This window comes from Octodon degus, unplaced genomic scaffold (genome assembly GCF_000260255.1).
Source record: "Octodon degus isolate 3935 unplaced genomic scaffold, OctDeg1.0 scaffold00153, whole genome shotgun sequence".
Classification (NCBI taxonomy): Eukaryota; Metazoa; Chordata; class Mammalia; order Rodentia; family Octodontidae; genus Octodon; species Octodon degus.
The window spans coordinates 569,970-581,426 of record NW_004524729.1 but is presented as its reverse complement, the minus strand read 5'-3'; the positions used below and the strand labels follow the sequence as shown (position 1 = coordinate 581,426).

The following is an 11,457-nucleotide window of genomic DNA, read 5'->3' as shown; positions in this document are numbered from 1 at the left end:
AAAAAAAAAAAAAAAAAAAAAAAAAAGAAAGAAAGAAAAGAAAAGATGGGCCAGGGAGATGGCTCAGTGGAATAAGCGCTTCCCTGGGAAGCACAAGGGCCTGAGTTCAATCCCCAGTTCCTCCAAAAAAAAGAACTCTGGATAGGATCAGCCACACTGGGTGATCAGCACTGGGCCGATCAGCTCAGGCTCCTCAGGACCGCTGGTGCAGGCTTTGCTGTTCAAGTCTATGCGTGGGTGCGTGGGTGCTGGGGGCAATGTCTCCTGGTTGGTTGAAATTGGCTCTAGTTACCATCTGTGTTAATTAAGAGAGAACATCAGACGTGGTAACAGCATAGCTCCTAAACGATAACCGAATTGTCAAAAATTCAGATTAATGGAATGCAAATGAAGGGGCCAGGGAGATGGCTCAGTAGAATAAGTGCTTGCCTGACTTAACCCAAGGGCCCGAGTTCAATCCCTGGTTCTGCCAAAAAAAAATGGATTGCTCCTGAATTCAAAAGTCTGAGTGGCTTAACTCAAGTGAGGGCCAGGTACTTCGTTTCCTGATATGAGTCTCTGTCTAGGCTTATCAAAATATGCTCTTACTGGGCTGGTGAGATGGCTCAGTGGTCTAAAGCACCTACCGAGAACAAGCTAAGCAAAGCACAGGGACCGCGGTTCAATCCCCCAGCACCACATGCCAGCAGCCCCGCCCCCTGGTGGGCTGAGCTGGCCACACACACACACACATAAATTTTAAAAAAATTACTGACTTAAAAAAAAATGCTCTCACATTTGTGTAGGGAATTCCCTCATTACAGAGGAAGTTATGTTGCAACCTTTCGTGATGTTCGAACCATGTTCGCTTTCACTGGTACATTAAAGACCCTGCTCCGGGCGTTCCTCGTGGGTCAGCGCGTCTGCTCCACGCAGAGTTCCTGCAACCTGGGCACTTTCCTCTGCAGTCCTCCTTTTTCCACCAGCATGGCTGCGACACCAACGACACCAACGCCAAGTACAACAGTCGCGCCGCCCAGCTCTACAGGGAGAGGGTGAAGTCGCTGGCGTCCCAAGCCACACGGAAGCATGGCACTGACGTGAGTCCCCGGGCTGTGTGGCTGCAGGTGCATGTCCTTTAGCAGAAGCCATGCTTTTATCCCAAACTGTGGGAAAGGAAAACTGCGCGACTGACCCTCCGTGTGCGTGGGGCTGTCGCCTCTTCCTGACCACAGAATGAAGGCACCCGGAATCACCACTCCTCAGATCATCAGGGCAGGGTCAGTCAGCCTGAGGTCACGTTTTTCTCAAGTGACTAGTACACAGGCTTAGTTCACAGTGTTTCTGTATAAAGATACCTTATTCATTTATTTATTTTTGTCTTTCTGAGGTGGTCTCACCATGCAGCTCAGGCTAGCCTTTAGCTTACTTTGTAGCCCAGGCTGTTCTCAAACTTGCAACGATCCTGTTGCCTCCGCCTCCTGAGATCTGGGATTATAGGCATGCACCACCACCTTGGCAAGGTACCTTATTTAAAGCCGGGGAAATAGCTCAGTGGCACAGAAGCCTGGGTGGGAAGTGCAAGGTCCTGAGTTTGATCCCAGCACTGGAAAGCAATGAATGAAAGGACCTTCCATAATGTAATAGCAGTGACTTGGGAATACTGAGCTCCTGCCTCAGCGCAGCCCTGTAACACCCATGTGCTGAGGGGAAGAGTGCCAGACAGCCATCAGCACTGCGTGGGGCATTTTACACAGTGACATTATGTGCTGTAGGGGCCGGGGAGATAACTCAGTAGAATAAGCGCTTGCCTGGCAAGTGCAAGGGCCTAAGTTCAATCCCCAGTTCTGCCAAAAAAAAAAAAAAAAAAAAAAAAAAGAAAAAAATAAAAAAAAAAAAAAAAGAAAGAAAGAAATTATCCGCTAAGGGCCAGGGAGATAGCTTAGCCACACAAGCGCATGCCTGGCAAGTGCACCATCATGAGTTTGGTTCCTGGTACCAAAAAGAAAAAAGAAATCATTTGCTGAAAGCATGGAGGTGGGAATTGTGGCACTAACAGGCTGAAAGAATGCTTGTTAACGTGTGAGAACTTTCGCCAGGAAGCCGAGCGTGCCACGCCTTGCCTGCCTGAGCGTGGTGTGCCGCTCGCCTCCATGCATGCCTGAGAACCTGAGTGAAAACACGGGGGCTGGCTGGGGCCGCAGGGAAACGCAGCACGTGGGCCCGTGCGGAGGCGTGGAGTCCGTGAACGGCGAGGGTGTGGGTTGGAACTTGTGCTTATACGTGAAGCTATGGCATTTTCCTTTTCAGAAAGTTTCAGGAGAAGGGAAAGATGGCAAAAGACAGGGGTGAAAAGTGAGTTGAAATGCATGCTGTGCCGGGACCGGCTACCCGGGATGAAGGCCATCGTTTTGCCCTGCAAACATGCACCCATGGACGCTTAGCCAGGCATGGCGGCATACGCCTGTGACCTCAGCACTGGGGAGACTGAGGCAGGAGGATCACTTTAGGAGTTCAAGGCCAGACCGGGTGCATAGTGAGACCCTGTCTCAACACAACAACAAAAGATTTTTTTTTTTTTTAATAGAAGGGATTTCTGGAGTTGGGTGCTTGGCTCCCTCAGGGTTTGCTAGCAAATGATGCTGGAGCAGTGGGTTCCTGCAGTGCCGCAGAGCACTAATGCCGCAGGTCCCAGAGTCGCAGTCACCAGGAAGCGGCCCCACGCAGGCCTGTGGCGTGCTGAGGGTGGCTTGGCTTTCCTTCCAGCTGTGGCTCGACGGCTGCGTGCTTCCGCCTTCATCCCCGCCTCCAAAGGAGGAGGACTTTTTTGCCTCTCACGTCTCTCCTGAGGTATGTATTGTGCTTTACTTCATTTTAAAATGTACTTCTTCACAGGGCCAGGGAGATGGCTCAGTGGAATAAGCGCTTCCCTGGCAAGCGCAAGGGCCTGTGTTCAATCCCTGGTTCCGCAAAAAAAAAAAAAAAAAGACAAAAAAATGTACTTCTTCTGAATGTCATATAAGATGTTTATTTTGAGTTTCAGCTGGGAAGCAGGCTAAGTTGCAGGAATAAGCAACTTTCACAAGATAGGAATTAACGTACCACCATCTGTCCAGAGGCTGTCTGGCATCTTAGTTACTTCTCATTGCTGGGACAGAATACCCAGCGCTCTCAGGTTAAATGAGGAGAGGTTTGTTTTGGCACACAGTTTGTAGAGGCTTCCGGCCATCATTGGCTGGCTCCATAGCAGGGCAGCATGGTAGAAAGAAAGCAGTCCATGGCGTGGCAGGCAGGGAGCAGAGAGGGTTCCAGGGAGGAGGAGGGCGATGGACACTCAGAGCACACGCCCAGCGACCCCCTGCTCCCTCCAGCCTTCACCTCCCACCATCACATCCAGCTGCTGACTCATCAGTGCACTGATCCAGGGGCGTGTCACCTGCGACCCAGGCACCTCCCCAAAGCCTGACCTGTGAGTTCCCTGTGGCCACTGCCAGGAATAACACCCCTGCTTCCCATAGTGAGGATAGTGGGAGTGGTATATGCTGTTTCTAGACCACTTCTGTAAGGGGAAGGCAAGATTTGCGTCTTTAGGGGGCCTTCCAGATGTAAACCATAGTGCCCACTGAGTTTACTCTGCTGTCCCCCACGTGTGACTTCCATGGAAGGGTCTAATGTGGCCACTCCAGTGTAAGACCTTTCCCAGTTCACTGAAGAGCACGAATGCCCAGGAAAGCAAGCCTGGCCTCCCCTTTACAGAAGCAGTCTAGAGCGCCCGGACTGCTCCGGCTTGTGACCTCCGAGCTGGAGCGTGGTCACCTGTCTGTTCCTTACTCCCGGGAAGCGGGGATATTATTCCCGGCAGTGGCCACAGGGAATGCAGGGCTCCGCATCAGTCTTGACTCAGCCCTGACTGCTGTGCACACTGCACGTAGCTCCAGACAGAAGTCGGCGAATTCCCGCAGACTTAAGGCCCAGCACAGAGTGAGCATTTTCCTCACTGCAGTGGGCTGACAGCAGTCCTGGTGCCTCTGTGGGTTTCCTCACTTTGCCTAGCTGAGGGAAGGGAACCGGTAAGGGCGGGTCCTCAGTGACCCCAGGACAGGCCACCAGCTCCCGCCGTGCCTCGAGTTGGGGCCAGACCTCTGCCTGACCGTAAGCTCATAGCACTGGCAGCCTAGAGGTTCTGTTCTGTGGAGTGTTTTGCTTTTATAATTTGCATGAACATTTCTCCACCGATCATTGAAGAGTCCAGAAATAGTTACAAAAGGGGAAGAGCAGAAAACAGGCTTGGGGGTCTTTCATCGTACAAAGCTGCTCTTGTGAGCCCAGAACCAGATGGAGATACCCCTGTAGCAGCTGAGAACACTCACAAACGCACCTGAGGGCTGAGAGGAGGAGAATGCACGTTGGAGAGGCAGCAGCAGGAAGTCATGCTTTTCGTTTCATGTGTCTGTGTGTACGTGTGTGGGGGGAGCACATACACATCCCCTGGCTCTGTCCCTGCAGAGGACTGAGGGGCAGGCATCACCTCTGTAAGTACCGCGAGCACAGCAGTGTCCCGATCTTGGTTTCTACCCAGTGCTCTGCATTCACTGGAGAAGCTGCGGCTGAGGCCGCCAGGCTGGGTGGGCCTGGGGCAGCTCGGGCTCTCGGTGGAAGGGAGTGATGGAGTGAAGCGGTGGGGCCTTGTCCAGAACACTCAGCCAACCTCGAGAAGCCCTTCGCTGTGTCCTTCCTTAAGGGATGACCTACAAAGCAGGGCGCAGTTCCCAAACAGTGTCACAGACCCGAGGAACCGAGGGAGCCATAGTGCAGTGTGTGGGGTACATGAGGAGAGAGGCTGGTGCAAAGAGGTGGAACCCCTCAGGCTGGCACCCAGCCCACTGTGCTGTCCCACAGCCATTCTGCATGACGGTGGTGGCCATGTCTAGCAGCAGAGGAAGCCAAGTGGGCATGGGAAGCGCCCGGCAGTGTGTTGACAGCTCGGTGCAAGTCCAAAAAGTATTATAAGCTACAAATTATATTCTACCAAAAGAAGGGAAGGTCAGGCATTTGAGCACTGAAACGGAAATTTAAGAATACGTGCATTTGAGTCTTATTTCCACGGAGCAGCAGCTGCTCACGTGATTATGTGTCACTGGTTTGTTTCTCTTGACTGATGCTCTGCGTGCCAATGACTTTCCTCCCCTCCGTAGGTAAGCAGCACAGCGCAGGCGTCTGCACAACCAGAGCCCTCGCCTTTAACACCTTGGGTCATGGGAACTGCTCCTGGCGATGACAAAGGTAGGGACCTGAGAACTGTCAGAGGCCGCACTCCGAGAGCCAGGCATGCTGGGCAACTAGGAAAATTAAGGTGTTAGCAGGAGCTGGGTGTGGCGGGCACTCCTGTAATGCCAGCACTTGGGAGGCTGAAGGAGGGGAGGGTCCCTGCAAGTAGAGCACTAGCCTGGCCTATGTGGTGAGCGCATGACCATCCTGAACTATATAGTGAAACTCTGTCTCAAAAAACAAGCAAAGCTAAACAGGGCCAGGGGAGCTGAGTGTGGTGGCACGTGCCTATAATCCCAGCACTTGGGAGGCTGAGGCAGGAGATCATTGTGAGTTCGAGACCAACCTAAGCTATCCATAAAGTGAGCTCAAGGCCAGGCCGAAGTGCATAGTGAGACCCTGTCTCAAAAGATAAAAAGAAAAAGAAAAAAAAAAAAAAACAAGGCCAGGGATCTAGCTCAGTGGCATAAGTGCCTGCCTGGCAAACACTGAGTTAAATTCCTGGTACCAGAACAAAACCAAAAAATTAAAATAAGATGTTCTTTAAATGAAGTTTTAACAGTTCCCAACTAGGATCATTTTTTAAAATTAGAAAAATAGAAAAACAGCCAATTTCTTGGCAACTGAAACTTGGATTTCCATTAAATTACCTGGGGTTAGAATTTCCACATGTTGACATCCAGTGGGAGGGGTGTGTGTGTGTGTGTGTGTGTGTGGGTGTGTGTGTACATGTACATAAGCACTAGGTAGCTCAGGATGGGTCACTTTGGAACACCAGCATAGCCAGGTGTTGTGGCACACACCAGAATCTCATCAGGCAGGAGGTTGTGATGAGTTCAAGCCAGACCACAATGCATAGCAAGACCCTGCCTCAATAAATAAATAAGTGAACAAATAATATATTTTTTAAAACACCAGATTATCAGGTAGCATTCTGAATAACAATTGAACAGAGAACTAACGTTTTTATTTTACAAAACTATTAAATGGAAAATGTACTTTCATTTTAGGAGACTTTTAAATCAAATTCCTTAGGGTGGAGCTGTATGGGTGCTGTGCAGGAGAGTAGAAGGAATGTGGTTGGTGGCAATTAGCCCTGTGCTTCAGGATGGCTAGCAGCGAAGATTTTAAGTGTTCCTGTACAGAGAGATGACGGTCATGCCAGCTACACATGGTATACGTGTATCAGGTGTCACACTGTGGCCTGAAGTGTGTCCAGTCATCATGTATCAACTGAAAGCAAAGCCCCTTTCAAAAGATAATAATGAGCCTGGCCTGGTGGCGCACAGCTGTATCCCAGCTCCCTGGAGGCTGAGGCAGGAGGAGGACGAGTTCAGGCCCAACCAGGGCAACTTAACAAATGGGTGAGACAAAGGGGCTGAAGATGTACCTCCGTGAAAAGGCTCTGGATTCAAAAACCTGTGCCGGGAAAAAAACTAAAAAGAAAGACAGTCGTTAAAACTTGGCTAAGAGATGCAGGCCTGCCTGGCCTTGCTGCATCATTACGCAGTCAGGCAAGCTTGAGGAATGCATCTCCTGCACTAATGTGGGTGTTTTAAATTTCAGATGATCCCAAACAAGCACCAAGTGTGGAAGGACTGAGTGCCCCAGCGAAGCCTGCTTCAGGTGCACTGTGAACCCCACCTCTGAATGGGGGCGGTACTGCAGAAGGGATGCATCCTCAGGTCCTCAGGGTCTCAGCCTAGAAAGTAGCCTAGAGAGTGGCACAGCACACTGACCACTGACGTGACCAAGACCCTGCTCAGCCTGAAAGCTGCTGTGCCTCCCAGCGAGGCCACCGAGTCCACAATGCTGAGGTTGCGTGGGCGCCAACATGGTCCGAGACCTGGGGTGCCCACAGTGCCTTTCCCTGCTCCTCGATGAGGGGAGCTTCCTTTTTCTTCTGCTCTCCTTATTGTATGGGGGTGGGGATGGGAGTGGGGGTGTCTTAAACACACTTCTTCACTACCTGGGAACCCTCATTTGAAGTTGCTAAAAAGGGCCAGCCAGATAGCTCTGCAGACTAAAGCGCCTGCTTAGGCAGAGCACAGCGGCTGGGGTTCAATCCCCAGCATGCTGTGCCAGCCCTGCCCCCTGAGACTGGGTGTGGTGGTGAGTGCCTGCAATCCCAGTGCTTGGGAGGCTGAAAACAGGAGAACCAGCAGGAGTCCGATCTAGGTAGTGAGACTCTGTAGACCCTGTCCTAAATACAGAAATAAGGAGAGAGAAAAAGATTGGTGTGTAGGACATTGTGTTGATTGGGAAGAAACCACTTTGGAGAAAAACCACCACCCTCTCTAGAGATCTTTGGTCACTGTCCTTCTGGGTCAGACACACATTAGATCAGGGTAGTCTTGTGCCAGCCGCAGTCCAAATCTGAAAGGAAGTGTGGGCTGCACGCTGGAAACTCTGCTCTTCCCTGGTCAGGGCCCAGAGCGTATACTGGCGTCTCTTTCCCTTCGTAGCACGCTCTTTCCTTATATTGTAGTGCTGGGGGCCACGCCAGGCCTCACATGCGTGGCAGCGCTGAGCCAGAGCTGCTCTCCCAGCGATCTTTGGAAGAAAAACAATAAGATTTTATTTTTGCTGGGTCTTTTATATTCCTGAAATAGATTCAATAACCTGGGGGTGTGGTTCCCCTTAGAGCACTTGCCTAGCATGCACAAGGCCCTGGGGTTCAGTCCTCAGCCTGTCACTCATACATACACAATAATAATGGATAATAATGTAAAACAATTTTAAGTGTACATCTTGATAGGAGCGCTTGTCCTATGTGTATGTGAAGCCCCTTCTGAGGGCAGCCCAGGGCCGGGGCCGGCGCCTTGATTCTGTTCGCTGTGGTGTGCAGAGCACATTCTCGCTGAGCCCGGAAGCTGCATGGACCTGTGAGGCCCACATGGACAGAATGCACGGTGGAGCCTGCGGCACTGCCACCCAAGGTGGAAGATGGGACAGTCCTTGGCAGTGTGACCTAACAGAATTTATTTATTTGCAGAACCAGGGATTTAACTCAGGCCCTTGCACTTGCCAGGGAAGTGCTTATTCTACTGAGCCATTTCCCCAGCCCCAAAATATGTTTTTTGTTTTGCACTACCGGGGATTGAACTCAGGACCCTGCACTTGCCTGGCAAATGCTTATTCTACTGAGCTATCTCTCTGGCTCTTTGTAACAGACTTTAGAAAGGCACACTAACATGGAAAAAGTATGTGTGATTTCTGTTGGTCTGACTTTTCCATTTTTATTTTTTGGCAGAGGTTTCCTCTATCATAAAAAAGAAACCAAATCAAGCTAAACGAGGAGTAAGTATTATATGTAAACTACCTAGTATTTTGGCTTCAAAGCTAGAGAGCCATTCTGACCTGTTAGTATGTTTACTTTTTTATTTTGAGCCACAGTAGGATAAATGGGGTCTTGATGTTTTGTTCAATGAGATGAAATTTATTCTTCGTATTTCCCAGAATGAATGCTTAAGATGGTTCTGTCTGTGCTGACTGCTCAGCGTCAGCCAGGCCTCCCAGGCCCAGCCTGCGGTCGCCTTCTCTGAGGAGAGAGAGGGTTGAAAGCTGGTCTGGCCTCTTTCAGTGTGGTCTTGGCTACCGCGCCTGCCTTGAGTGGGCTTTAGTTTCTTCGTGTGCGACGGGGAGGGTGGCGCCAGCCTCTCAGACACTCAGGGCTGAGTTAAGAGAGCCCCCGAGGTGCGCCAGCGCCGGGCAGTCGCTGCCTCCGCGCTGGTCATGGCGGTTAACCGCGCACAATCTTGCTGTGTTCCAGCTGGGGGCCAAGAAAGGAAGCCTGGGAGCCCAGAAACTGGCGAGCACAAGCTTTAGTGAGATCGAAAAGCAGGCCCAGGCGGTGGACAGGAGGAAGGAGCAGGAGGACCTGCTGGCCAGGGCTGCGCCTAAGGAAGAGCCCACGTGAGTCGAGTTCCGTGCTGACGATCACACTGGGGACAGAACTGCTGCTTAGCCAGCTGGGGTGGCTCTGTGTTCTCAGCGCGGGTGTGTGTGGTGATGCACACTTCAGTGCAGGCTGACATAGGAAGGACAGAGCTCCGGGGAAGGAGCAGGTGGGACCACAGCCCCACCCTGGAGGTACCGCCCGCCCGCTTCCAGCTTCCAGGCAGCGCTGGCTCGATGTGAGTCCCGGGGCCTGCACCACACTCCTGAGGGTGCCCGGCGGAGAAGCACGCCTGGACCGGCTGTGTTAATCCCAGAGACAGCCTGAACATCTGTCCGTGGGCGAGCTGTCCAGCAAGATATTCACTCGTGGAGTGTAACACGGGTGTATGCCGAGCAAGAAGCCAGGCACAGCATCGCGTGACACGCCCAGCGCAGCCCAGCACACCGGCCAAGGGGACGCGGGCACATGATGGTGGCCACACAGCCAGCACAGCCCAGCACGCCGGCTAAGGGGCCGCGGGCACATGACGCAGTGGCGGGAGCTGGGTTTTAGCTTGTGTGGGCGTTCCTGTGGTTTCCCCCTGCTTCTCTGGGCATCTGGACCCGAGCTTGAATTGCGGGCCCACGTATAGAAGGGAGGCGGAGCTGCCCAGCTGCTGTAGGACATACTCTGCCAGCGCCTGCACAGCCAACGTGAGGCCAAGCCCAGGTCCCTGCGGCTCCCTGCTCAGACCCTGTGGTTCCTGTTCCACTCCCAGCACATAGGGGGCAGCATTGCCCGTGCTGCAGGGCCCCCGTCTGGGTGGCCTTGGCACAGACTTAACTCTGCCAGACTGGGAAGGAGCAGGCAGGCTCTGCGGTGTGCGAGCCCCAGGCGCTCTCTAGGGGCCAACCCAGGGGAACCCCAGGTGGCGCTTTTATTTGCCTTGCTGCCCACTCTCGTCACGGCCACTCAGCCCCACTCAGCCCCGGGCCCCATAGTTGTCACGAACGCGCCTGTGCCGCCCAGGAGGAAGCACGCGTGCGTGCGTGCGTGCGGGGAGAGAATTATTCTGCAGGGTCCAGCGGGGTTGGGCTGGCTCCGGAGCTCGCGGAGCAGCCCTGTTCCTGGTGTGGGGCCGGCAGCCTGGTGTCGCTACAGGTCGCTGAGCGGGCAAACTCGACGCGGAGGGAAGGGGAGGCGGGCTGCCCGCGGGCCCGCTGCTGTGATAGGACCCTCGGCCGCCCGCACGCTCGCCCGCCCGGGAGCCCAGCGCAGCTGTGGCTGACTTGGTGCCTCTGCCGTGCCTTCTGCGGCCTCTGGTGAATACTGAGGTGCCGGCACCGATGCGGCAGGGGCCGCTGCAGAGCCTTCTTCCCGGGAAGGAAGCGCCGCCCACGTCGTCCGGCAGGACCTTTCCACCCGTCCATTCATCTTCTCAGCAGTCTGTTGCTTCAGTCCTGTCTCCTCGCGGTTTTCAACAGATCTGTTGTAAAAGCCCTGCTTGAAAGAATCGTATTTATTGCTCAACACTGTTCTGCTGTGATAGTATTAGCAAGACCAAAACCAGATTAAAGCAGATCGAAGAAACTCAGGCTCACCGGCGGAGGGACACAGAAAAGGCAAAAGTACTTTTGTACCAGTAAGGAGTGCTGCTGTCGTTTCCTGTTCGTACATAGAAATTTGTATTATAGTGCAATTGTTACAGTGCCACTTTTAGGAGGAATTCATGACATTTCACACAACTTTTAAAATCTTATTTATTTACTTGGTACAGTGCCTCACTATGCAGCTCAGCCTCCCCAGCACTGGGATTACAGGTGTGCAGCACCACACCCGGTTTCAGCGGCTAGCACGGTGCCCCCCAGGTTCCGGGGCCAGCATGACATGCGGTACCAAGGATCAAACCCAGGTCCTTGTTCTTGCCAGGCAGGTGCTTAGACTACTGAGCAATCTCTGTAGCCCCTCACACAATTTTGTTAATGGATAATAATTTAGAAATCCTTAGGCGATACATCATATATCACTTTTTAGACCCCCCCCCGAGGTTTTTTCACTGTTATATATATATTTTTTTCTTTGTGAAACATTAGGTGTTTGTTACAGTTTTAAAAATTCTCAGCATAGGAATAAGAATTTTTTAAATTTAGTACAGAGTCTACGGGGGTCTCACTACACAGATCAGATTCATAATGATCCTCCTGTTTTCAGCCTCCCGAGTGCTGAGATTACAGGCATGCACCACCATACCCAGTCTCAATCACCAGCTCAGTGTGCCCCAGGGGCAGGTCGGCACAGCACACCGGGGATCAAACCCAGGCCCCTGCATC

At 52.4% G+C, this 11,457-nt stretch overlaps 1 protein-coding gene across 2 annotated transcripts in view; it reads left to right on the top strand.

Annotated features, from left to right (window-relative positions):
* The window catches only part of Arfgap3 (ADP ribosylation factor GTPase activating protein 3), a 27,788-nt gene that overhangs the window by 2,070 nt on the left and 14,261 nt on the right, over nt 1–11,457 (top strand). The window contains exons 2-7 of one of the 2 annotated variants that reach the window (XM_023702563.1): nt 966–1,079; nt 2,746–2,829; nt 5,175–5,262; nt 6,814–6,873; nt 8,501–8,547; nt 9,020–9,162. In XM_023702563.1, coding sequence (XP_023558331.1) covers nt 966–1,079; nt 2,746–2,829; nt 5,175–5,262; nt 6,814–6,873; nt 8,501–8,547; nt 9,020–9,162 — 536 coding nt within the window. Of the gene's footprint in view, nt 1–947; nt 1,080–2,745; nt 2,830–5,174; nt 5,263–6,813; nt 6,874–8,500; nt 8,548–9,019; nt 9,163–11,457 lie in introns of both variants that reach the window. The other variant, XM_023702562.1, reaches the window with a different exon arrangement.